Source organism: Sus scrofa, chromosome 6, assembly GCF_054392235.1.
Source record: "Sus scrofa isolate SSC_HxYL_T2T_F1_AM1 chromosome 6, Sscrofa_HxYL_maternal_Yorkshire_Landrace_v2.0, whole genome shotgun sequence".
NCBI classification, from domain to species: Eukaryota; Metazoa; Chordata; class Mammalia; order Artiodactyla; family Suidae; genus Sus; species Sus scrofa.
This window is the reverse complement of record NC_139388.1, coordinates 53,356,169-53,382,563: the sequence shown is the minus strand read 5'-3', so window position 1 is coordinate 53,382,563 and position 26,395 is coordinate 53,356,169. Positions and strand designations below refer to the sequence as shown.

General features: G+C 53.6%; 2 protein-coding genes across 10 annotated transcripts in view; both read right to left on the bottom strand.

Annotated features, from left to right (window-relative positions):
- Nucleotides 1-319: 319 nt before the first annotated feature.
- On the bottom strand, nucleotides 320-9,681 carry CCDC97 (coiled-coil domain containing 97). 2 transcript variants are annotated; one of them, XM_021094417.2, is made up of 5 exons: nucleotides 9,479-9,681; nucleotides 6,985-7,440; nucleotides 5,174-5,452; nucleotides 4,426-4,555; nucleotides 320-2,725 (listed from the first exon to the last, which is right to left on the bottom strand). In XM_021094417.2, the coding sequence occupies exons 1-5, from the start codon at nucleotides 9,522-9,524 to the stop codon at nucleotides 2,482-2,484; spliced, it is 1,155 nt and encodes a 384-aa protein (XP_020950076.1). In that variant the 5' UTR covers nucleotides 9,525-9,681; the 3' UTR covers nucleotides 320-2,481. The 2 variants fall into 2 exon arrangements, with proteins under 2 accessions (XP_020950076.1, XP_003481909.1); XM_003481861.5 differs by having other exon boundaries at nucleotides 320-2,343.
- Nucleotides 9,682-12,330: 2,649 nt separating this feature from the next.
- HNRNPUL1 (heterogeneous nuclear ribonucleoprotein U like 1) overlaps nucleotides 12,331-26,395 on the bottom strand; it is a 37,419-nt gene continuing 23,354 nt past the window's right edge. For all 8 annotated transcript variants that reach the window (XM_084961008.1, XM_084961009.1, XM_084961012.1 and 5 more), the window contains exons 9-15: nucleotides 26,055-26,177; nucleotides 25,831-25,959; nucleotides 17,872-18,040; nucleotides 16,977-17,261; nucleotides 15,614-15,903; nucleotides 14,087-14,278; nucleotides 12,331-13,545 (exon numbers count right to left, since the gene is read on the bottom strand). In XM_084961008.1, the coding sequence (XP_084817134.1) occupies nucleotides 13,429-13,545; nucleotides 14,087-14,278; nucleotides 15,614-15,903; nucleotides 16,977-17,261; nucleotides 17,872-18,040; nucleotides 25,831-25,959; nucleotides 26,055-26,177 (1,305 nt within the window). In that variant the 3' untranslated portion in view covers nucleotides 12,331-13,428. The remainder of the gene's footprint in view (nucleotides 13,546-14,086; nucleotides 14,279-15,613; nucleotides 15,904-16,976; nucleotides 17,262-17,871; nucleotides 18,041-25,830; nucleotides 25,960-26,054; nucleotides 26,178-26,395) is intronic.

Sequence of the window (26,395 nt, the reverse complement as noted above, 5' to 3'; positions counted from 1 at the left end):
AGGTGTCAGACATGGGGGGGGGGTTGCGGCAGCCCGAGGAGCCTGGAGGGAGGACAGACGGAGACACGGGGGTGGGGGCCGGATGCCCACGGAGGGGCTCTCCCCTCCCTGACTCAGCCTCTCCGCCCACCCCAACCCCAGCACCGGGAGGGAGCGGAGGGAGGCAGCTCCGAGGCTGTGATGGGGGTGTGTCTCGGGGCTCCACCTCTGTCTCAGCTACAGACGCTCCCTCTCCGCCATCTGACTAACCCTAATTCTGACTCAATTGCTGTCTCTCATCACTTAAAAAAATTATGTAACCAACTTCTGTACAGCAAAGTATATCACAAACAGATTTAATGATCAAATGATAGACTGGTGAAAAACGTGCACCTCACCCAGGGCTGGCTCTCACCTGAGGGCACAAACAGGAGCACCTGAGGGACAGACATCTCTGTCAACCTGGAGCCTAGCTGGCGGGGCTGCCTCGAGCCTCCTGTGGGAGACGGATAGCACACTGGCAAGGGCCTCAACACCGAGAGGCCCCCAAAGGTGTTGGCTGTTGTTAGCCTCCTCAGTGGCTAAGTCTCCTTCGGTTCTCCCACCTGAGGACGTCTGTGTGTCTGTCGGCTCGTGTGGCCCTGGTAGCAGACAGGCAGGCCAGTAGGGTGGTCTCTGGGGCTTGTGATTCTACACCTGGGTTTCCATCTCTGATGACCTTTAGTACGTGACATCCCCTTTCTGGGCCTCCCATGACCCACCTATGGAGTGGCACCTCGCTGGGGCCTGGAATCGGACACAACCTCTCAGCAACCTTACTTAACAGTCTCTCTGTCTGAAGACCCTTCAGCCTCCATCCAGCTCTGACTTTTTACGTCTGGCTCTAATTCCGTTTGACCCACAAGGCAGAGCCAAGGCCCCAGGGGTCAAGAGCTGTGGCCCCAGGAGTCCTTGGGGTATTCCCCTCTCTGGGCTGCAAGCTGGTGGAGGCGGTTCTGAGGGTCCTTCGGGCTTGGCCATGGCAGGATGCCACCACTCTGGCTCACAGGAGTAAGGGGTCCCCAGGCCCCACCTCTCCGACCATGGCCCGTGTCCTCTCCTGCTAGCAGCTGCCCCTCGGTGTGTGTCCACTGGGGGAGCAGGAGCTGGGGGTGGGGGGCATGGGAAGGCAGGTTGCCTGGGTTCCCACAGGCCAGTGGCTGAGTCACCAGGCGGCCATCTGGCTCCTATTAGCCTGGGGCGGCAGGGGGCTCTGGGGCGGCTCTGCGGCGCTGGGGGCAGGGAGGCCGGGGCAGGCTGTGTGGATGACTCAGGACCCATGATAACAGCCTGTGCGTATTTGGGGAGTGTAAACAGGAGAGGAGAGGGAGGTGGAGGAAGTGAAGGAAGGGAAAATTGTGGCTGGGCAGAGGGGGGCTAGTGAGGCTGGGAGGGAGTCTCCCTCCCTCCATGCCCAGCCTGGCCCGCCCATGACCCGTGTCAGCCCCGCCCACCTCTCCCAAACCTGGGTCTCCAGGGAGAGGTGAGAGCTGGTGGCCACCCCCAGGGTCTTCCCGCTGCCCACGGCCAGGCTGGATCACTCAGCTGTCACAGTTATGTTGGCCACAGCAGCCAGGATGGGGGATGCCCAGGCCTGTGGGGGGGAGGTGGGGGAAAGACAGCGAAACCCAGAGATAAAGGCTGAGAGACAGAGAGGGACAGAGCCAGCCTGGAGGCTGGCAGAGATGGAAAGATACCGACAGGCAGTGCCACAGGCCCAGAGAGTGAGGCTGAAGGAACTTCACAGGCAAGGCTCAGAGGTGGAGGAAGAGCAGAGCCGGGAGGGGGAGGCAGAGGCAGAGGGCCGCTCTGGGCCGACCTGGCCGGCTCCAGACACAAAGGGCCCCACTGGCCTCGGGCAAGAGGAGGATACTGACGGGGGCCTGCTGTGGGGACAGAGGCCAAGGCACAGAGATGGGGAGAAAGGCAGAGAGGAAGGGTGGGGGAAGAGAGAACGAGAAAGAGAGGGAGAAAGAGAGGAGAGGGAGAGAGGAGGATAGAGAGGGGCAGGTTCGGGGGAGAAGGAAACTGAGGTGGGGGGAGAGAAGGGAAGGCCAGGCATCGTGGGGAGGGGGCTGCCAAGACCCGAGATGGGACCAGACCCAGCGAGGCTGGTGGTGTGGGGTGGCCACCCTTCTGTGGCCTAGAGAAAGTCGCAGGGCAGGCCCGAAATCAGTGGCCTTGTCGGCGGGGGGCAGGGTCCGTCAGTCCCCATCCAGCTCTGGGCTGGGCGCGTCCTCGGGCTCCTCCTCATCGAAGTACCTCTCCTCCTCATCCCGGGCTACGATGTCCAGGTTGTCGAAGTCAGGGTTGTCATCCACGGTGCTGCGGCGGGAGGGGGCTGTGAGGCGCTGGCTCTGCCCGCGCCCCGGCCTCCTCCCTTCTCACCCTCTGGGGGAGCTGGGGCCGTGTGCTGGCAGCTGTAAGTTGGAGCTAACTTACAGCTGGGTTCGGTGGGGTCTCTCAGGGCTTCAAACAAAAGGCAACATTTTCCAAAGCAGAGATTTTACATGAAAACTTCTGATTTCTCTTGAAAAGTTGGAAGATGTGGCAACACATGGGCCCATGTCTCCCTGGGGCAGTGGTTCTCAACCGGAAGATTTTTGCCCCCCAGGCGACATTTGTGATGACTGGAGACCTTTCGGTTGTTACTCCCAGTGAGTGGAGGCCGGGGTGCTGCTCACGCCCCCTGCACACTGCGCAGCGTCTGCACAAAGGACCAGTCAGCCTGAGGTTGACAGTGCCTGGGGCCCGAGTTGAGAAACCTTGCCCTCATGTGACACGTCACCCTCAGTTGTGAGAGGACCTCACCCCCACCCCCACTCTGCTCCAAACCCTCCCAGGCTCCCTCACACCCACTCACGGGCAGGAAGCTCTGTCCAATCCGGCCCTATGGCCTCTGAGGTTGCCTACCCCTTGCCCACCACTCTGGCCACCTTGCAGTCCCTCTGTGCCACCTCCAGGGTCTTGCACCTAGTGTTCCCCCTGCCAGGAAAGCTCCTCCCCCAGGTATTTCTTTTCTTTCCTTTTCATTTTCTTTTTTTTTTGCTTTTTAGGAATGCACCCACAGCATATGGAGGTTCCCAGGCTAGGGGTCCAATCGGAGCTACAGCTGCTGACCTACACCACAGCCACGGCAACTGGGGATCCGAGCTGCGTCTGCAACCCACACCACAGATCATAGCAGCGCCGAATCCTCGACCCACTGAGCAAGGGCAGGGATCACACCCGCAACCTTGTGGTCACTAGTTGGATTTGTTTCCGCTGTGCCACAAAGGGACCTCCTCCACGAGGTTACTTCTATCACTTTTACCCCTCGCTTCCTGCAGGCCTTTGCTCAGATGTCCCCTGCTCAGAGAGCTTCCCTGGCCACCTCATCACTCTCCCCCGACCCTGCTTTATTTTCCTTCCTGTCCCATCACCGGTAGATGCCAGATGCTTCCTCACCTTTCTCACCAGAGCAGGAGCCCTTCCATCAGTTTTGCTCCCTGCTCCATCCCTAGAGCGGTGCTAAGCCCCTGGTGGCTGCATGCGGCCCAGCAGCCGCACTCGGGGGGGACAGGCTTTAGTCCCCACCACTCCCCGTTCCTCAGGTCAGGCCTGACGTCCTCGAGGGCATCTGGCTTTATGACATCAGTAGTGCCCTTACTAAGGGCTCCTCACAGCCCAGGCTCTCGACTCACTGCTTGGTGGGGGACACTGAGAGCAATAAATGTAAAAGCGGCTCAGCCAGACTTGCCTCTGGAGCTGGGGATCCCAGACTGGACCAGAGATGCTCTGGCCGTGGCAACTGTGACCCCCATTCTACTGAGGAGGCCCCAAGGGTCTGCCTGGTCACATGTCACGGGGGCTGGGTTTGAAACCAGGGCCCTCTGCTGCCACACCTGCTGTTCCAGAGCACCAGGCGAGGCTGCCTCAGTTGATGGAACCATTTCTCTCAGACTCTGATACTTCACTCCCCTGTGTCCTTTTCCCTGGTGGTAAAATCCTTTCCAGAGCAGGTGGCCCCGTCTCAGCCCTGGGGTTCTAGTGGAGACCCTAATGACCAGCCCTGCGGGCACGCCGGCCGCAGGTGTTAACCTGCCAGGGACTACTTCCTGCAGCATGAGGAGGACCGCGGTCCTGGGGGACACTTAGGGAGCTCAGGGCAGCGGCATCCCTACCAGGCCACCACCATCCACCCACCTGCCCGAATGGGAACATTCCAGTGTTTTTCTCAGCATGGGACTGAAGGTCAGCCCTGCTCAGGCCCCTCCTTCAGTGAGGGGACTGAGGCTTGGAGGTGGACAAAGCTACTCCAAGGTCACCCACTGGTCTCTGATCTGAAACCCTTAGGCTGTGTGACCCCAAGGCCCACATCCTTGGGGTTCTGGGTGGGGGATGGGGGTGGTGAGGGCAGGGGCACACCTGTAGTCGAAGTCCCCATCCTTGCCGTCCAGGAAGCGCTGGTGCATCCGGCTGGTGAACTCTTCCCGCAGGATCAGCCTCTCTTCTGAGTCTGGGACCCAGGCCTCTGAGTCTTTGCCGGGCCTCTGGTCTGCAGGGGGACACCCGGGGTGGGGGTGTGTGAGGGGTGCATACAGAATTACATCCTTCATGCTGGGTGGCACAGGGAACACAGTGGTGACCAAGATGGCCCCGTCCCTACCTTCCTGGGGCACACCTCAAACACATGACAATACATGGAGTTCCCTTGTGGCACGGCAGGTTGAGGGTCTGGTGTTGTCACTGCCACTGCAGTGGCTGGGGTTGCTGCTCTGGCATGGATTTGATCCCTGGCCTGGGAATTTCTGCATGCCATGAGCACAGCCAAAAAAAGAAATAAAAAACCAAACTAAAACAAAACCCCCCACGTGACAACACAGGCCCTGGAGGATGTGGAATGAGGGGGGACCCAACACCTGATGGGCAGCAAAGGGAAGGCACCCCTGGCAGAGGGAACAGCATGAGCAGAGGTCTGGAGATCGGGGATTGTGCGGTGCCTCTGAGGAGTGGGGACGGGGATGCTGGAGAGGACAGAGGGCCAGGGAACTCAGGGCAGGTGGGCGGGGGGGGCGGTGGTGCCATGTCGGCTCTTGCAGGTGGGCCTGGCTGGGTGCTGTGGAGACACACGGTGGGGGGGCTGGGGTGTCTGGACTCTGCTGCTGGGCCTCACCTTCCTCGTCACTGTCCTCCTCCTCTTCCTCCTCCTCCAAGCAGGCCTCCTCCTCCTCCTGCTGCTGGAGCAGCCGCTGCTGCAGCTCCCGCTCCTGGTAGGACTGGAGCAGCAGGTCGGAGAGTGGGCAGGCAGGTGTGCCGGCGGGGCCAGGTTTGGGTGGCTGGTGGGCTGGGCCGCGGGCGCTGAGCTCCTCTTGGGTCAGGTACTGCCCGATGTACTGCTCGTAGAGCAGCGGGGCCCGAAACCGCATCTGCTCGTCACTGAAATACTCGCCTCCTGCACAGAGGGAACAGGGGCCGGGGGTGAGGTGAGGGGCTGGCTGGAAGGAAGTATACCTGGGCAGACCTATGTCCACCCGTGCGTGACCACGCTAAAAGGAAGCCCTAGACACTCGGGTGTGAGGGTGACTGTCCACATTCAGGAATGCAGGGAACTGGGCAGCTGCCTGAGATCGTGACTGCGAGGACGCATGCACGGGTCTGAGCACACGCGCGTGACTAGGCCAGTATTTACATGTGGACTCATGTGTCCAAGCACGTTGGGCACAGTCAGTCATTGGACGTCCTGGCCTCTGGGGCGCTGGCAGCCTAGGGCCCATGTACCATGTGCCTGGGCAGGATTCACCAGCCACAGCCCATCAGTGTGCACGGCCATGCGGCCACACACCCCCTTGCGGGGGCCAGCACACTGTCAGGGGGCCCTGCGTCGGGGAGCTGGTTGGTGGGCAGGGCATCATGGGCAGGTGTGCTGCGCATGGGAGCCAGTACGTGGACTGTGTGTGCCTGTCTGCTGAGCCTCATTCTAGCTGCTGGTGCGCACGCCTGGACACGCCTGCACATCTGCACGGAGCAGGCATGTATGTGAACGGGACCAGGTCCCACAGGGCATGTGCCCAGGTGTGAGTGCCCCTTCCAGACCCCAGACCTCACCTCTCCCCAGAGCGTTCCTTTCCGCAGCCACCCCTCAGGCCAGCCTGGCTCCCCCATGCCCCCACCCCTGGCTGTCTCTTCCTGCAGGGGTGTCTCCACCCCTCACCCTCAGAGGCCAGGAATCCTGTGACCCTCCCGGTCCCGGCCTCTGTCTGGTCGTCTCTCTTACCCCTAGGGCTCTGTTTCCGCTGTTACACACCACATGCTGCTCCACCTCTGGGGAGGTGGGTTTCTCCCTCCCCGCCTCCGCCCCTCTGTCTCCACCCATCTCTGTCTCTCCTGCTTGCTAACCCCACCTCCGGTCCTCCTCTTTGCTCCTCACCTGTCACTGTGTCCCACTCTTCCTGGATCTCTCTCTGCGGCCTATGTCTCCTCCCTAACTAGACTCTTCAATCCCGCTCCGCTTCACTTGCTCTCTGCTCTTAACTTCAGTTCCAGTGTCTCTGGTCACAAAGCTGCCTGAGATTACATCACGGTCACAATAGTACCGATGTTTTCCTTGACATTTTTCACACGCACGTCCTGTTCCAGCGGCCTTTGCCTGCCCCGGGCCACGAACACATTCCCCGACAGGTTGCTCTCAAGACCTCTGGGTAAGGATCTCGTTTTGCTGAGGGATGACCCGTTGCCATAGTGCTGGATATGCTGGATACTGTGCCCTCAGCCTGCTGGCCTGAAATGGCACTTCTGTCAGCTACTGGATTCTGCCTCTTCTCATTGCCTGGCCCATTGTCTTCCTGGGGTCCCTGCCTGTCTCGTCCGATCTTCCCCGTCACCTCACCTTCCCGTCTCTTCGGCCTGTGCTTCTGCTCTTGCATCTTTGTCTCTTCCTTCCCCTGCCCACGTCTCCCCTCCCACCCAGCCGGCCCAGCCCCACACCTTGGATGAGCTCACGCAGGGCAGCGTAGCGGCGGTTACGCAGGCGGGTGCGCAGGGTGCGGGGCCGGGCGGTGCCTTGCCGGGCCACCTCGGCACAGTAGAAGTCTGCACGGTGGTCACCACGCAAGTGGCCGAAGCAGGCTAGGTGCTCCTCCCGGAGGCCCGTGCGGAAGCGTTCCAGGAACACCAGCGGCTTCTCGTGGTACAGCTGGCCCAGGATGGCCACCTTCTCCTGCTCGGTCAGGTCGGGCTCGCCCTGTTGCTGGCTGCACACGGGCAGGCGGCTGGCAGCCACGGCGTGCAGCATGGCACTCACTGCTGCATTCTTGACCTCCGGGGAGTCAGTGTCCAGGGCCCTTGGCACTCCCTCTGCTGCTTCTGCCTTGTCCTGGGGTCTGGATGGGATTGGCGTCCAGCTCAGCTCCCCCCAGTGCCCAGGACTGGGCTCCCTGCAGCCTGTGGGGAGAGGAAAGATCAGTCCAGGATGGGAGAGGGAGTGGGTGGAAGGGACTGGGTACTTAATCATTCACTCGTTGCACATTTATTGAGCACCTACTATATTCTGGGCACTGCTCTAGGCCCTAGAGCTACCACAGTAAACAAGAAGTCCACAGTTTAGTTGAGAACACAGACAAATGAAAACATACTTAGTGAAAACATAATGTGTTAGGTGGTTCCAAGAGCTGCGTAGGATGGAAGGAGGAGGGAATGGGGGTGAGGCTGCAGTTTTATTTTATTTATTTATTTATTTCATTTTTTAGGGCTGTACCTGTGGCATGTGGAGGTTCCCAGGCTAGGGGCCAAATCAGAGCTGCAGCGGCCAGCCTACGCCACAGCCACAGCAATGCCAGATCTGAGCGGTGTTTGAGACCTGCACCACAGCTCAAGACAACACCGTATCCTTAACATATTGAGTGAGGCCAGGGACTGAACCTGCGTTCTCAGGGATACTAGTCAGGTTCGTTACCACTGAACTACAATGGGGACTCCAGAGGCTGCAGTTTTAAATGGACATCTGAACACTCCTTGCCAAAAAAAAAAAAAAAAAAAAAAAAAAAGACAGAGATTGAGTGGTATGGCCACAAACCAAGGAATGCCAAGAAGCTGGAAGAGGCAAGGAAAGGATTCTCCCTCAGAGCGAGCCCTCCATGGCCCTGCTGACACCTTGATTTCAACTCACTGATACTGATTTCAGACTTCTGGTCTCCAGAACTGTGAGAGAATAAACTTCTGTTGTTTTAGACCACTCAGTTTGTGATAATTTGCTACAGCAGCCCCAGGAAACTAATAATGGCTGAGTAGGAGGATTCTGAGAGACAGGAAAGAAATCAGAAAGCGTGGTGTCACAGATACCAAGGGAAAATTTTCAAGAAGGGTGGAGGGGTCAATGGCACTGAATTCTCCAAGTAGTCTAGTAAGAAAAAAAGCTGAACAGGGTAACTCGGTTTAACTACATGAGAAAGTAACTGGGGAATCCTAATGGGTGCAGTTTCTGAAGGTAAAAGCCAGACTGCAGTGGGTGGGAGATGAGGAAATGGAGGCAAGTATGGATGGCTCTTTGGAGAAGATAAATGCTATCGGGCAGGCAGCAAGGGATCAAGGGATAGTTTTCTTTCTAGGTTAAACCTTTTTTTAATTATGGAAAAATTTTAACATGTATAAAAGTAGAGTACAATGATCATCCCCATACACTCATCATCCAGCTTCAACAATTACCAATTCCTGGTCAGTGATGTTTCAACAAACCTCCTAACTGCTCCTCACCCTACACAGGAATACTCTGAAGCACTAGGATAGTTTTAAGATGAGCAAAACAAAAGCATTTAAGGAGTTCCCTTTGGCGCAGCGGGTTAAGGGTTGGGGGTTGTCACTGCTGTGGCAAGGGCCTGATCCCTGGTCTGAGAACTTCTGCATGCCATGGGCACCGAAACAAACAAAAACCAAAAAGCATTTTAGGTACTGGTGGGGAGGCATGAAGAGAAAAAGACTGAAAATGCAAAAAAGAGAAACGGGGGAAATGGATTAAGGACCCTGAAGAGGCAGGTGGGACTGTGGACTTTCGCGGAAGGGGAATTAGAATGAAATGGGGGTGCCGTTAGTCTGGATAAGCATTCTGCATAGAAAAAACAGGATGAAGCAAGGGAAGGAAGTGCCTTGAGAAGCAGGGTGGGCAGGTACAATGGGGAGAGTTAGTCCAGGACTAGGGGAGGTTTAAACTAGCCTGAGAGTTAGCCTGGTTAGGAACTGGATTAGCCTGGGACACGGTAAGAGCTGGCCTGTAACTTGGAAGAGGTTAATTTAGGAGGAGGCGAAAGGCTAAAGGAGGCCAGCCCGCGACAAGAGGGGTTAATCTGGACAAAGTGGTGAGGGGGACAGGTAAGGCCAAAGACAGGTGTCCCCTTATAAAGTGTCCCCCTTCGCCTTCATGGGGACTCATTTCCTAGTGACACCGCAGTCCCATGCTCCCGCCGCCAACGCGTGGCCAGGACCTCACCTTCACCGGGTTCCATCGCCGCTGCCGCGGCTGCCACGGCCTCCATCCTGATTTCCTACGACTCGTTAACCGCCGTGATAAGCTCTGTACGCCAATCCCAGTTGCACACTCCCGGAGGCCACTTCCGGCTGAGCACACTCCCGGGGCCCGGGGCCCCGCAGCACCAGGAACCGAAGTTCCGGGATGAGGGCGGACCTTCCTATGCGCATGCGTGCTCGCCCCGCCCTCCCGTCGGGAAGGGAAAGGGCGCCAGGGTCAGATAGGCCCTTCCGGGCAACCTCTGCCCCTAACCTGAACTGCTAGGAAATTGGAATATCAGGAGGGAAACATTGTTCAAACTGCATTGCTGTGACTCGACACCAGCATGCCTAATTTGGGGATGGTTTGAATGACCATTCTCCAGGGCCTGGGCTCATGTTTAGACCCCAAGTCTATTGTCTTATTTCTTCACCACTTCCAAGAATATTTACTAAGCCCTGGCTCTTGATTCTGTCATCAAACCTAATCTCTGGTTAGCATGAGATAGGTAATGAGATCATAGATTGGATTTACCACTTTTATATTCTAGGACCTGGAGAATCCTAGATGTGGAGAGGAGATCTCAGTCCTGATTTGCCCTAGGTTAATGGGTCCGGTGTTACCAGTGACCCTGAGTGGCCAGGGCTCCGGTGGACCCACAGGGCTAAGGGAGCTGCCCACCCTAGCCTGGTAAGCCAGGGAAGGTTCCTTTCTGGGATGAAAGGACACCCAAGCTAGGACCTGAAGGATAAGCAGGAATCAGATAAGAGGGAGATAGACAGGGGTCTCAGGTAGGATTGGATAATCCTGGTTGCTGCAAAGACTTCAGTAAAGTCAGGGAATTGGAAGGTTGTTCTAACTTGAGGCCATAGTAAGGCTGCAAGGACTTGAGAACCTTGTAAAAAAATTTTTTTAAGGCCACACCTGCGACATACAGAGGTTCCCCAAGCTAGGGGTCCAACCTGAGCTGTATCTGTGGGTCTATGCCACAGCCACAGCAATGCTAGATCCGAACCGCATCTGCAACCTACAATCACAGCTCACGGCAACGCTGGATCCTTAACCCACTGAGTGAGAGGCCAGGGATCAAACCTGTATCCTCATGGCTACTACTCGGGTTCATTAATTCCTGAGCCACAATGGGAACTCCAGAACCTTGTAAATCTTTTTTTTTTTTTTTTTTTTTTGTCTCTTCCTTTGCTATTTTTTTGGGCCGCTCCTGTGGCATATGGAGGTTCCCAGGCTAGGGGTCTAATTGGAGCTGTAGCCACTGGCCTACGCCAGAGCCACAGCAACGCAGGATCCGAGCCGCGTCTGCAACCTACACCACAGCTCACGGCAACGCCAGATCGTTAACCCACTGAGCAAGGGCAGGGACCGAACCCGCAACCTCATGGTTCCTAGTCGGATTCGTTAACCACTGCACCACGACGGGAACTCCTGTAAATCTTTATGTAAGACTCTATGTATTTCCAAGGCATTTATGATTTTAAAAGGATTGGCCACTCCCCTATAACCTCAATTTCCAAGGCATTTATTCTAAAAGGGATTGGCAAGAGATAAAGGCAGTGAGGTCAACAGGGGCCAGGCATGTGGGGCCTTGAAGCTGTATTTAGTTTGAGCTCCTTTATCCTGTGCGGAGCAGGTAGGGGGTTATCAGGGCAAAGGCACTGGAGGTTGATAGAGATCTGTGAGGAAGCTGATACAGTAATCCAGACACTGGCCAAAAGCAGAGTAACTTCGCTTTTATATTCCCCGGGATGAGGGATCTGGAGCCATCTGGGATACACCAGGACTGACTACATTTAGACATGTTGCCAGGCCGCCAGCAGAGGGCACTGTTGCCCAACCCATGGATCTGTAGAGCCAGGGACTTCCCAGAATAGAAGACTTGAGGCCTTCCCTGAGCAGGGAGGCCACTCCAGCCACTTAGCCCAACTGGCCACCAACCTTGGCTCCATCTCAGGTTCAGATGCCTCACATCTGATCTCAAAACTAGTCAACTTTCTTCCCCTTATTTTGTAAGCTGTGTCCCCTTCACAAAGCTCTGAGACAGTTCCTATCAGGGAACAGATGGGGCTAAACTGGACACTCCTATGCCCCAGCACTGTCCGTCACAAGGGGCCAGGAGCACAGCATGTCCATAGGAGATGAAGAAATGACTCAAGTTGCTGAGGAAGGATAGGTTGTGGGGATGCAATCAGTCTTTTATCCCAGCTCACTTCTATTGTAGTAACATGTTTCCTTCTTCAGGAAGCCCTCACTCTCACCATACCACACCCCTACTTTCATATTGCCTTTGGATTGGGAGCCCCATCAGGGCAGGGTCCAGGATGGCCTTGGTCATGCTGTGTCCTCAGCACTGTCCACAGTAAGTGAGGAACAGAGCAAGTACCTAACATTTAATGGCTAAAGAAGTTCTTGGAATCCGCACCAGCCTGAATCCAGGGAGCACAAGCAGAAAGCATCCTAAGCCCAGCACCTAGGCCAGGCCTAATGTGGATGGGCAGTCACGCCCTTCACACCAGAGGGATGACCCTTAGTCCAGCCCCACTTTCTAAGTATTGGTCCTACCTCGCTCTCTGCCTAGGGACCTGTTCCATCCTTTTGTCTCACAAATTCCAGCAAGGATGGACTGGAAAGGCCAGACACCAGAGAACCATTTTTAAATGAATTAGTGGATTTTAAACTGAGGGCCCCAGGTTTAAGGGGGCACCCCCAGCACCAAAAATGGGGCCAGGCACACAAATCCTACAGTAAGTGTTTAATGAATGAGTAAATAATGTCCCCTTGAAAAGGTCCCCACCCCAATTAAAGGCCAACTGCAGTAACACTTCAGGGTTGAAACCCTGCTTCCTTCCTGCTAGGAGGTGCCATGTCATTTATTGAAACAAAACAAAAACAAAACAGGGCAAACACATTTCTTAATAAGTGCAGTTTGTTAAAATCCTGTTAAAACATAGGGGTCAGGGGGAAGTAAAAATAATCAGAGGATCACTGTAGGGAAAACTTTTAGATCTGGTACCTGGGAGACCTCGGGAGAGGAAGCGGTGGGAGAAACTTCATGTCCTGAAGGGAAGGAACCCCCTCCCCCCAACTCCCTTCTTCCCTCTCCCCACTTCATCCCACCAGAAACTACCAAGACGCCTGGAATAAAAGGTTTCAAGTTCAATAGTCACACTCTCTCCAAATACAAAAAGCAGGTACAATTCAACTCAACACAGAAGCTTGTGTGCAAAGTTACGGGAAACTGAGACATTGTATAAAAAGTCAGGTTAAAGATGATTCTGTGGTTTTGTTTTGGGTGTGTTTTGTTTTAAGGGTGTGGCTCTTCCTCCGTCACCTGAACTCAGAAAAGAAATGGTTATCCTGATGAAATATCAACAGCCGACCCACAGTAAAAATGGACAATTCTAAAAATTAAAAAAAAGCATAATTACCAAAAAATTCTGTCACTGCTTCCTCCCTCTGCATTTTGCTTTTAAACTTTTTTTTTTTTTAAGTTTTTGATTTTTTTTTTTTTTTTAAATCCTTAAAAGTAGACAGTAAAACAGCTCCTGGAAGAATTTACAACCAACTGCAAGAGAGTCTGGGAAGCTGAGGGGCTGGAGCAGGGCTGGGGCAAGAGGACAGGAAGGGGCTCTTCCCTCAGTCCTGTAGCCTCACTGTATGATGAATGGTGGGGGATCTTTAGTCAAAAAGGAGGCAGGGGAAGAGGAAAGGGCTGGGGGACAAACAGAAAATAAAAGGTCATTGTTGCCTGTTTGAATCCAGAGGAAAACACCCACCCTGTCTGGGGGAAGAGCCCCTCAGAGGGGAGGCAGCCCTGGGAGGACCCGTCCCCCAGCACCACGGGACCCAGTGGGGGTGGACGAGGGGGGCCAAGGTGGGCGCTGGTGGAGGAAGCCGGGAGGGGCCCCCAGGACACACTGCTACTGTGTGCTTGTGCCCCCCTGTGTGTTCCCAGAGTAGCTCCCATAGTCGTAGTTCCCGTAGTATGGCGTCCACTGGCCCTGGTTCTGATAGTACTGGTTCCACTGCTGGGCATACTGGAGAGAGAGAAATCAAGGGTACCAGGTTGTCATGCACCCAGATACACATCTGGCTCCTCCCTTGACCCCACTCTTGCTCATAGTAGAGACACAGGTCTCCTGACAGAATAGTCAAGGAACCCTAGGAGGACAGATGCCACGTGGGTGGGAAGTTAAGAGACTGAAGCCCAGGTCTCCTGGCCTGCTAAACTAATGCCCTTTCAGGTATAGCCAGGTAACCATGTTCAAAACACTCAGAAATAGATATGGTGGCCTAGCCTCAACCAATCAGAATGGATATTGGCCATGGCACTGAAGCAGAGTTCAAGGTCCCCTGCTTTGCCCTCCTCTTGCTGCACTGGGGAGAGAGACTAGGATGCCAGTTATTTAGCAGCTGGTGCAGTGTCCACCACATGGAAGGGCTACACCAGATGAATGCCAGCCTGAAGCCAGAAGGCTGCCCATCCTCTAAGGGATAAACAGGGGTCTGGGAATACACATACATGCAGGGCCCCCAGAAGTCTATCCATCACCCCCTTCCCCCATTTCTGGCACCTACCTGTTGATACTGGTTATAGCTGGGCTGAGGGTAGGTCTGTGCGGTGGGGGGCGGTGGTGGGGTGTATGGGGCTGGGTTGTAGCCGCCGTAGCTCCCATAGTTGTAGGCAGGTGGTGGTGGAGGTGGAGGCGGAGGGGCTGTGTAGCCCTGGCTGTAACCTCCTTGGTTGTAGGGTGGCTGGCTGTAACTCGGCTGGAAAGTGGGGGAAGAAAACAGGGCTCTGTGAAACAGCCAGCTTAGCTTGGATGGAGGAAGGGCCTTTGTAAGCAGTGGGCCCACAAAGGCACTTCCCTGGTGTAGGGTGTTTGAAGGCTGAGCAGGAGGTGGGTCTGCTCTGTGACACAGCTGGACAGAGTAAGTTGCAGAGCTGCACTCTGTACTCGAATCCCAGCTCTGAGACCCTGGCGGAGCAAGGCACACAGCATCTCTTGAAATCCCAGTTTTGTTTTGTTTTTTTTCTATGAAATGAAGATTACAACAGAACCACTCCTTTGGATTGCTCTGCATAGTCAGTAAGCTTATATGTACAATCCATTGGGCACAATAAATGGTAGTATTTGTTACAGGAAGATCTGCTGAGAAAACCAGTGGTGGCAATTTCCTAAGTGCTTCTCAGGTCCAGGCTGTATCCTTAGCTCATCTAATTCCCCCATCAACTCTGTGAGGTAGGTTCCATCGGCTTCATTTCACAGAGATGGAAGGGGAAGCTCAGAGAGATGAAATCACTGGGCCCATGTCACAGAGATAAAAAGCGGCAGAGCTGGACCCTGCTCCCACGTCCACCTAGTTCCAGAGCCTTCCCACAAAGCTATTATGCCACCTTTCCCTCACAATAAACCCTGAAAATGAGTCCTACTAACAATTCTAATCCCTTATAAGAAAAACGAGGTCCAAAGAGGTGAAGCCATTTGGCCAAGGGCGCAAAACCAGAATGTTGTGGGGCTCGGGTCTGAAATTGTATCTGTCCAGCTCCTGTTCTAAAAAAATTATTCTGGTTAGACCATTCGTCTGTGTCTCCTGCTGCCTCCAGCTGCCTGGCACGTGGAAGGTGCACAGTAAACGGAGGCTGCTCTGGTTAAGGGGCCTGAGAATTAGAACTGTGCCTGGAGCTGCTCTGCAGTGATGCTCTCAGGGCAGAGGCTAAGTCTTCACCAATCTTAGGGCCTATCTACACATCCTGAAGCCAAGGGGTTAGCCTCTTCCATCCTGGGCAAGGTAACTCTGAGTGCTGTGGGGACCCCGGGAGGCCAGGGATACAGCCAAGAGAATGTACTTGCTGGAGAGACCAATGCTTACAGCCTGCCAGAGAGGGATGATAGAACAGGCAGGTTCCCGATTTACTCTGGGTTTAGAAGGGATCTGGGAATATCTAGGGTACGTCCCAGCCAAAGGCACTGGCAGGCGAAAGGGCAGGGCTGGAGGTCCATGTGGAAACCTGTGGCTAGAGCAAGTGTTGGTGATTTCCCCAGTCCGACCTCTTCTCACCTGTGCACACCGCCCCCCCCATACACACACTTATTCTCTCACCTGTGGAGGGCTGTAGCTGCTGACTGTAGGGGTGCTGGTATTGGCGCTTGAACCAGGGATGTTGCTGTTCTTGTTGTAGCTGCTGGCCCCTGGGGGATTCCGAGCAGGGCTGTAGCTGGGTGGCGGTGGAGGCTGCTGTGGTGGTGGCTGTGGGGGCGGCGGCTGCTGTGGTGGTGGCTGTTGCTGGGGAGCCCGGTTGTAGCTGCCTCGGTTGTTGGAGTTGTTGTTATCCCGGCTGTTGTTACCCCAGCGGTTCTGGTTGTAGCCACCACCCCCACTGCGGTTGAAACCTGCAATGGAGAACCAGATGAGAGGCCCTGTTGCTCTCAAGTTCTCAACTTGGGACTCCCAGGAGCTGGGCTGTCTTGGTGACTGCTGTGGCTCCAGTGTGACCAGGCACTGAGTGGCTCAGTTCCAGTGAACAGCAAAGCACCTCTTCTGGGCTTCCCCAGAGCCCTGATAACACCCAGTCATCACTGCTGCCGACAGGTTTCTCTTGCCCATGAGACTATGGATCAGGGTTGTCTTGATTTCTACTGACCCCGACATCTAAGCACTGGAGACAGTCCTCTTCAGGTGGGGCCCAGTAGGCCTGCCTCTTCTGAGGCTTTGTGCAGCTTTTTTAAGCCCAGAACCCTTCCCCCAGCCAACTCCTATTGACCTCTGGGCCTTAGCGTATGTCCTGAGCCCTGCTGCCCCACAGGCTGGATCTGGCATCTCCTGAGCTCACAGTACCCCTGGGCTTTCCATTTAGCCCAGAATCCTTCTGGACTGTCACTAAAGCGTGACACAGTGTCTGAATCTTGGTTCTATCCCCCAGACTATCCAGCACAAGCCTGAAACAAAGTAGGGCATGCTTATTGTATCATGATCATACACTTTACTTGAGAGGTAGCATAACAGTGACTAAGAAGCTGGGTTCTGGATCACTTGATCTCAGTTCTGGATTCAGCTGGGTGAATCTCAGGCAAATCAACTTCTTTGTTAATTCGTTCATCTGTTTTAAAACCAAAGCCAGTTCGAGTATCTGCCTTGTCCTGTGGTGGAAGCCAGGCCTGGCAGTAAATGCAGTCTGGTACCTCTCCCTAAGGAGCTCATGGTCAGAAAAGCTGGGGGTGGGGGAGACGAACAACGACAGCAATGTGACACACGGATGGGCAAGGGCTCCAGGAGCAATGTCCAAGAGAAGCATGACAGTGGGAAAGTTTCCCTGAGGTCCCACACTCTGATTTGTCTCATTTCTGAGAGTTCAGCCCAGAGCTGGTACCAGGGAAACTTCACCTGCTGACTGGGGAAGCCGTCCCAAGGCCCAACCCTGACCCAGGAACCAAACATAGGGAGAACTTGGTGTGAGATGTCTCACCTCCTCGGTAGTTGCCTCCTCCACCGCTGCCTCCTCCTCGATTCTGGAAGCCTCCTCGGCTGCCCCCAGGAGGACCTCTGTTGTCATAGCGCTGGAAACCACCGCCGCCCCCACGGCCCCGGAAGCCTCCACCGCCTCGGTTGTCGAAACGCTTTTCGGGGGGGGGGCCCGCCTTGCGGCCTTCCTCGTTGTATTGCCTCACCAGCTTGTCTGCTTCCTCCCGCTGCAGCTCAATGAACAGAACCTCATCCAGGAAGTCCCCAACATCTGGCAACGTGAAGTTGGCTAGGAGGGAAGGAGGCCCCAGGAGGAGCCAGGAGAGACAGTCAGCACCTTCGGAAGCCTGCTCTCCCTCAGCCCAGGACACTGGCCTGCCAGAGGGGGGAGGAGGGACTGCAGTAGGAACCTCAGAGAGACAGGGCCCTAAGCTCAGCCTCTCTGACAACGGTCAGGGGAGCCAATGAAGACCCAAAAATCCCTTCCCTGAAGAGGTGGCTAAGCCCCCACCAATGTTTTACAACCCAGGGAGTGGGCCAGGCAGGTGGAATCACCATTCTTACTTTTACAGAGAAACAAACTGAGGCTTGCTCAGCCAGCCCACCCAGCGGGTGCCAGAGGCAGATGAGCACGCAGGTCCCTCAGCATCTGCTCCCATGCATCCTGCCCCAGCCCATCTAGCCTGAAAACCCTGCCACAGGAGACACAGGTGGCTTTTCCATTCATAGCTATACTAGACAGGGAAGGGATAGGGCAGAGGCAAAGAGAAAGAACAAGATTTAAAAAAACAAAGAAAAAAGAAAAGAAAAACCAAGGAGTTGGGGAGGGAAAACAGTGTCAGGCGATTTTTCTCCTGAGGACCCTACTGAGATGTCTGAGGCGTCTGCTTATCTCCTACCTTTCATTTCCAGGACCGCATGATCTGGGACGTCCTTCCCTTCTTCATCGGTCCGCTTTATTGTTCGGTCTTTGAGGTCCTCATCAGTGGGACAAATTACAATAGCTTTGCGCTGGAAGCCTTCAAATGGTCTCATTTTTCGTCTCTGGGCTGACCCATAAACATTTGTCTAGAGGTAGATGACAGAAGAGGCAATAGATGGTACACTGCAAGTTGGTTTTTCCCTCTCAGGGGTGTTACGAAGGCGAGGAACTGAGAAAAGGACACTAGTTCTCCCGACTAGGGAAACAGAGGAAACTGCTCTTCTTCACTTTTAAAGATTCTTGAGGCCACACTCAGAAAACGAACTGACTTGGGAAAGTGGCTGCTGACAGTCACAGGACAAGGGATTCCTAACAGTTGGGCCTTGCTTTTTAATCCTATTTGTTCTTGGTATTGTGCATCACAGCTCCCCTGCCCTCCATTCTAAAAGTAACACAAGCTCACGGTAAAAAAATCCAGAGTACAAGGTATAAAGTTTAGAGTAAGAACCCCTTCACCCACCTCCTGCTGTTCCTACTTCCCAGAGACAACTTGTGTTGTACTTCTTGGGTATTTCTAGAAATATCTTGTGTGACTTTTAACCCTAATGGAGTCAAACAACACATACTATTTTGAAGCCTTTTTTTCCCCCCACTTAATGTTTCTCTATCCTTTTTCTTCAGTGCTCCTTTTTACTGTTTATAAAACAGGTGCCATAATTAACTAGCCCCTTTGATAACTATGTAGATTATTTTCATCAACACCTTGGTTCTCTTACTCCTTCAGCCTTTCTCTGAAACACCATCCTTACCTACAAGCCTCTAACCAGGGAGCTTGACAAGACAATAGCCTGTGTTTCTTGCAAGTGCAGTTTCGCTACTCATGTTCTTCCTTTCCTCTAGGTGATGGTTTGGGGCGTCCTGGGCTGGTGCTGGCACAGAGCGGTGCTCTAGGACACACCTGAGAGCAGTTACTACCAACAGCTTCCATTCACTGAATATCTGCCATATGCTGGGCCCTTTGGGACCAGGACCCACATCTGTCAAACCCCAGTGCTCCACGGACTCAGCCTGTGCACCTGAATCACCCAGACACTACTGAAAAAAAGTGGCTCAAACCCCAAATTCAGTCTGTGGAGGTTGGACCCAGGCACCCACCGTTTTCACATTCAGACACTCAACAGGACTGGAGTAATAAGGAATTCTGCATTTAAATAACTTTTAGTGGCTCTGACTGGCACTCAAGGGAGAAGCACAGAGGGGAAGATATCTGTAAAGAGGCAAGTTTAAATAAAAAAAAAAAAAAACTGCTGTGTTTTGCAGAAGCATCCTGGCAGGGTGGAAAAATCCCAGGGTTGAATCAGATGTGGCCCCTCATTCACTATGGCCAGTCCTTGTAGTTGCCTCATCTGTAAATTGGGGATAAAAGCCTCCCTCCTGGGCCTGGTGAGGTCTGAGCAGGAAGAGAATCATAAAGCAACCCATCAAGTGTGACGACCTCCTGGAATGGGGGCTACATTGTGGCCTCCAGCGCAGGAGCTACCAGGCGGTACGGGGGGATGGCTCAGCACACCCCAACTCTAATGTGACTTGGTCACGTCAGACCTGTGTGGCTTTGAGTGAGTGACTTCCATTCGGAACCTCAGTCTGCATATTTACTAAGTCTCAAGTCCATCATATGGTCAGTATTAAGACTGAAGAAGCAGAAGTTCCCACAGTGGTGCAATGGGACTGGTGGTGTCTTGGGAATGCTGGGATGCCAGTTCGATCCCCAGCCTGGCATAGTGGGTTAAGGATTTGGCATTGCTGAGGCTGCAGATTATATCTGATCCCTGGCTTGAGAACTCCACAGGCCATGGGGTGGGCAAAAAAGAAAACAGAAACCAAACCAAAAAGACTGAAGGAGCTCATGTGAGTAAAAGCTTTTAGTTATTAGCTCAGGGTCTGGCTCACAGCCATGCTCGACAAATGGAAGTCACTGTTGACATGATATGGCCATCGCTGGGTGGGGTGCACCGGATTTTCTTACTGTCATGTTGAACTGAAGCAACCCAGACCAAGGGAAGGTCAAGCTATAGTGATTTATCAGAAAGGCAGGGGTGGTGAGACAGGGTGGAAAGAACACAGGCTCTGGGGAAGAGGCCCGAGGCTGAAATCCCAGTTGTGTCCTCTACTATTTGTGAGGCTGCAGACAAGTCACCTAAATCATGTGAAATTAGTCTCAAATTTCTGTACTGGAAAGACAGGGATCCTTCTCCTTCCTCCTGGCTCTGGTGAGGATTTGCAGACGTGAAAATGTCTGGTAGTCTGAAAATATGGCAAACAGGACTGACACTGACCTAGGAGGGGCTTCCCAATGGAAAGGGGCAAGGAAAGATAAGTTTGAGGAAAAGACGAGGCACAAGAGAGCCTTTTCTAGGGCTGCACCCGCGGCATATGGAGGTCCCCAGGCTAGGGGTCCAATCGGAGCTGTAGCCACCGGCCTACACCAGGGCCACAGCAACGTGGGATCCGAGCTGCGTCTGCAACCTACACCACAGCTCACAGCAATGCCAGATCCTTAACCCATTGAGCAAGGCCAGGGATAGAACCCGCAACCTCATGGTTCCTAGTCGGATTCATTAACGACTACGCCACGACGGGAACTCCAAGAGAGCCTTTCCTAAAATACAAGGACCAGGAAGCCGGGACCCCAGTGAACACCTGTTGGCACATCTGGGCAGTGGGTGCAGCTGTTCTTTAAACCAACCTGACTCCATGGCCCTGACACATACAGCAGGCAAGAATATTCTTCCCTGCTCCCCAGGGAATGTCTCAACCTTTATTAAGGGGGAGCAGCAGGTAAAGAGGGTATGTATGCTGGGTATACATATGCTGTAATCTGTGCCTTGGCACTTGGCCCAAGGAGGCCTTGAGCCACAAATGGTTAAAAAGCACCCAAGTTACAAGGTCAGGTCTTCCTCCCCAGACCTCATTCCTAAAAGCAAAGCAGGTGGCATCTGCTCACAGGAATGCAGAATCTGCCTTCCTCCAGCTAAATAATGAGGTTTTCTCCTGGCACGAAAACCAGAGTAGACAGGTGCCAGGGGTGAATGTGGCCTCAGCCATACTGTGGACAATTCATTCCATTGTTTGCTTGCCCATAAAAAGTGATACTATTTCAATCCCTTTGAACTTCAAGGACATGGATAAACAGACCTGCTCTGTCCTGAAGAGGGGACAGAGAAGAGAAGCATCGCTGCCAAGAGGCTAGTCCCTGTAGCTTCATGATGGAAGAAATGGGGACAGAAAAGCAGGACTCATATGAACAGCTGGCCTCTGTCCTGGGAAGTGGCTAGACTCTGAGGGATGGTTCCTCTGACACTTTGGAACTGAGTTGCTAAGGACCCTTATGGTGACAGTTTTCAAGACTGCACCTGCCTCCCCTCATTCCTTGGCTTGGGGAAGAAAAGGGCATAAGCCACGCCAGCAGAAATGCAAATACTTGGCTTTCCTGGAGGAAAGGGGACTTAGCTGTTGGTGGCTGTTGCCACAGCAAACACAGTGAGGTCAGAGCCCCTGGACTGGCCCAGCATTGCTGTGGTCACTGAGGGCTGCTGCTGGCTGTTGCTAGGAGACCAATACAACAGCTAGGTCAGCTTTTCCAGCTGTGGAGGCTCCCTCTGCCTAGCTCCTACTTCTCCCAGTCCCACCCTGCTTAAAGATGCTGACTCTATGGAGGTCTGGGGCTGTCTGTGTTCCCTGGCTACTCCCATGTCCCTGTGATGTGGGCCAAAGGGCAGTAGCTGGGTTTCTCAGAGCAGCTGCCTGTGTAGTTTTGGTGTGTGACAGTCTGGGGGAGTGTAGAAGCCTGAGTTCGGTAAGAGCCCCACTATCCCTCATCCACTTTCATTCGTACTCCATCCACAACTCAAAAGAATCAGGCTGGCAGCAGGAGAAGCGTGGCTGGATCCCAGAGGAGCGAACTTAAAGCTGGTAATGAAAGAGTTCACTCTGGGCTCAGAGTGAGGTAAACCAGTGGAACAAACTCCATGTGTAGAAAAGAACTGGTCGGAGTGTCAGCCATGGAATGGGCTGACACTCTGGGGATGCGGAGGACTGAGGATAGAAACCTTTTCTCCAACGTCTGCCAACACGAGGCAGTTTACTGTGGGATTCCACTGTAGTCCTGGCTTTCTGTTTTAGGCAAAGGCGTGGCACCTGCCAACAGGGATGCAAAGCAGGACTACTTATGCCATTCATTCTGAGGCGAGGTTAGTGAGGCTGTCACGCCCAGCCCTGCCCCTCATCACTCCGAAGAGAACTCCTAGGACTGCAGCCTCAACTCTGGAGGTGGTTTGGGCCCTCACACACAGCCCTGCAGAGGTCCTCTCAGAAGCCTCCAGGAGGGCAACTCCACTGCCTCTCCGCTGCCTCACCAGTGTCAGCTGCTGATCTGTACCCAGTCCTGAAGCATCTTGATAGGCTAGGGGACAGGCCAGGCAGCACCTCATTCCAGAGGCTCTCCACTGGCAAGAGAGCGCTTGTAGCAATGCGGCCTCAAGCTTCTTCTCGGCTGTTCCACAGCTCAATACCCACATGATTTGAAGAGGGAGGATACTCAGGTCATCATGGAATGTAGGTAAAAGCCCCAACAGACACGGCTCTCAGCCTAGCCTGGATTCTGCAGCACGTTCTCCTTCCCTCTCAAGGATGGGCCTTTCTGAGGTCACACTATGTAACAGAAGACCAAATGTGGGGAGGTCTGACTACTTGGGAAAAGCCAGAGAAGGGAAAAGCCAGTACTAGGCTGAGATCCAGGGACTGCAGCGACTTTGCCTGTAGCACCAGTCTCTGCCTTGGAAGTCCCATCTAATTTGAGATAGCTATGCATCAATTTACCTCTCAGCCTTGGCACTGAGGCTAATGGGAAATGCTAGGATCCAGCCTGGGGCCTGCTCTGGATCTTCTACACACAGACACACACAGAGAGACACACACACACACACACACTCTCTCTCTCTCTCTCTCCCCCTCACAACTACCTAGGGTTTTCTGGAACAGACTTTTTCGGTTTAAGTCAAAACAGATCAAACCACTGGCTTGAGATCTCTTCCTAGCCCCAAGCAGTCTCTAGGTTTCCCCAAGTCAACCCTCCAATCTGTGGTTAACCAGAGGACCTCCTCCCCCACCAACTTCAGAGCTGAGATTCTTTTGCCTCACTATTAGCCTGGAGTACTGGCCTGACCACATGTTCCTCCACCAGGAGGCCAGCAGCCCTGAAGTGAAGACTATAGGTGTGCCTGCTACAGCCTGGACCCTACCTCTGAACAAGCCAGCCCAAGCCGAGGAGGCTGGCGGTGACTCTTTACAGGGCTCAGCTGTTCCACGTCTGGCTGAGGTGCTGGGGGCCTCCAGAGAAAGCCAACTTTGCCATGTTGGACAGAGATATTAAGACGATCTACCTACAGGACTATAAACCTTCTCCACTAGGCCACATATTTGAAATGGGTTTCACAATTGATTTAACCAGCAAACTGAGAAAAGACAGGCAGGGAATCTTTGCCGGGACATCCAAAAAAGGAATTAACAGGGTGACCACTGTTCTACCCTTCAGGATACTGAGTCCTACTGGAGCCAAGCTGGACTGCAATTCCAAAAATGTCCTGACAAGAAAAATGGGGCAGGAGTACCCGTTGTGGCTCAGTGGTTATCGAACCCGACTAGCATCCATGAGGATGTGGGTTCGATCCCTGGCCTTGTTCAGTGGGTTATGGATCTGGCCTTGCTTTGGCTGTGATGTAGGCCAGCAGTTACAGCTCTGATTCCACCCCTTGCCTAGGAACCTCCATATGCTGTGGGTGTGGCCCTAAAAAGACACAAAGACCAAAACCAAAAAAAAAAAAAAACAAAAAGAAAAGAAAAATGGGGGCAAAGTGAGGCCAGGGTTTAAAAAACAAAGTCTTCAGGAGTTCCTGCCGTGGCGCAGTGGTTAACGAATCCGACTAGGAACCATGAGGTTGCGGGTTCGGTCCCTGCCCTTGCTCAGTGGGTTAACGATCCGGCATTGCCATGAGCTGTGGTGTAGGTTGCAGACGCGGCTCGGATCCTGCATTGCTGTGGCTCTGGCGTAGGCTGGCGGCCACAGCTCCGATTGGACCCCTAGCCTGGGAACCTCCATATGCCGCAGGAGCGGCCCAAGAAATAGCAAAAAAAAAAAGACAACAAAAACCCAAAAAAAACCAAAAAAAAAAAACCAAAAAAAAAAACAAACAAAAAAAAAAACAAAGTCTTCAAAGGGGACAAAGGCTGGCTGCGTACATTAATTTTTGTATTGTTTCCTGGGTGTGCCCGTGGCACACAAAGGTTCCGAGGACAGGGATCAAACCTGCACCACAGCAGTGACAACACTGCGCCATGACGGGAACTCCCAGACTATATGTATCATTGATGGGGCTGAGCTGGAGCAGTAACCCTGGGTGGCTCTTGGACTACCTTGTACTCACTGCCCCCATGCCCCCATATATTCTTAACACTAGCCCAATTAGTTGTTTAATTTTTTTTTTTTTTTTTTTTTTTTGGCTTCTTGCCATTTCTAGGGCCGCTCCCACGGCACATGGAGGTTCCCAGGCTAGGGGTCCAATCGGAGTGGTAGCTGCCGGCCTATGCCAGAGCCACAGCCACGCGGGATCTGAGCCGCGTCTGCGACCCAAACCACAGCTCACGGCAACGCAGGATCCTTAACCCACTGAGCAAGGCCAGGGATCGAACCCGCAACCTCATGGTTCCTAGTCGGATTCATTAACCACTGAACCATGACGGGAACTCCTAGTTCATCTTTTTTTTTTTTGTCTTTTCTTAAAATCCATGGTAAATTTCAAAGGTTTCCAAATTGCCTGTCTGCCTGTTCTAAGAATCCTGCCTTTTTTTTTTTTTTCCTTTTTAGGGCCACACCCTTGGCATATGGAAGTTCCCTGGCTAGGGGTCAAATTGGAGTTGCAGCTGCTGGGCTACACCACAGCCACAGCAACATGGGATGCGAGCCGCGTCTGTGACCTATACCACAGCTCACCACAACGCTGGATCTTTTAACCCACTGAACGAGGCCAGGGATCGAACCCTCAGCCTCATGGATACTAGTCAGGCTTGTTATTGCTGAGCCACAAGAGGAAATCCCAAGAATCCTGCTCTTGAAGTTCCTGTTGTGGCTCAGCAGGTTAAGAACCCAACGCTGTCTTTGTGGGAATACAGGTTTGATCCCTGGTCTCGCTCAGTGGGTTAAGGATCTGGTGCTGCTGTGGCTGTGGTGTAGGTTGGCAGCTGTAGCTCCAATTCCACCCCTAGCCAGGGGACCTCCATATACCACAGGTGCAGCTGTAAAAAAAAGAGTCCTGCTGTTAACTGAAATGCCAAGTGGAAAAACGTGATTTATATGTCGTACCTGACAGTCATAAAAACATGCTAAGAGAAGCTGGGACACACCTATTCTGTAGAATAATTAACAACAATCTCCCGCTACTATGCACAGCAATCTCCATGTTAGGTATGAGGGCACCCTCTTAATCTCTATCTTATAGCCCAGAAGACTCAAGAGTGGAAGGATGAAGTCAGTTGCTCACAGACATGCACCTAGAAGTGTCAGAGCTGCAACTCAAGCCCAGTTCTGTCTGGCTCAGAAGTCCATGCCTTTCCATGTCAAGAAATTGCTCTCAGCGATGATGTCCTTCTGGGCTGCTTGGGGACTGGGCTAGGCCTGGATCACTGCCCCAGGACCCTCTCACAGACTGGACTCAGAGAGCTGTGTTAAGAGTCTGGGCTGTGCCACCATGTGTGGCTGACCTCTGACCAGTACTCCCGTGCAAGAGCATTAAAGGGGAAAAGAATACAAGGGCCAGAGGGGAATTCCCGGCAACCAACAGGTCCCTCCCCTCCCCGGGGCATGACGGTCACCAGTAAGTACCTGATCTAGGATGTAGTTGCGTTTCTTGCGGGCGGCTATCTGGATGAGGCGGTTGAGGCACTGGGTGGCCTGCTGGATCAGGACGTCCCAGCGGCCAGCATAGTTCCGCTGCCGGCGTAGGCCCATCACCTGTGGGCAGGGGGTGGTGAGAGGTGGGTGGTCCTGTTTGCTGAGCAGGATTCAGGGAGTGGGAGGTGGATAGAGAGACCAGGGGCCATCCTTACCCGCATCTTATCCATGATGGCGTTGGTACCCAGGATGTTGTACTTCTTGGAGGGGTTGGAGGCTGCATGTTTGATGGCCCATGTGGTCTTACCAGCAGCAGGCAGGCCCACCATCATCAGAATCTGTCGGAAGACCAGGAGGGATGCTGTGAAGCAGAGAGAGTTTGGCACTGCAGCCTGGGAGCACCCCGACTTGCTGGTGACCATGAGGGAGGCGTTAAACCTCAGTTTCCTCTGGTAAATGGAGGCAGTAACAGCATGTACCTCACAGGGCTGCTATGGGAATTCAAAGAGATGAAGGTTATCAGACTCTCAGCAGAGGGCCTGGCATGAGGCGAGCA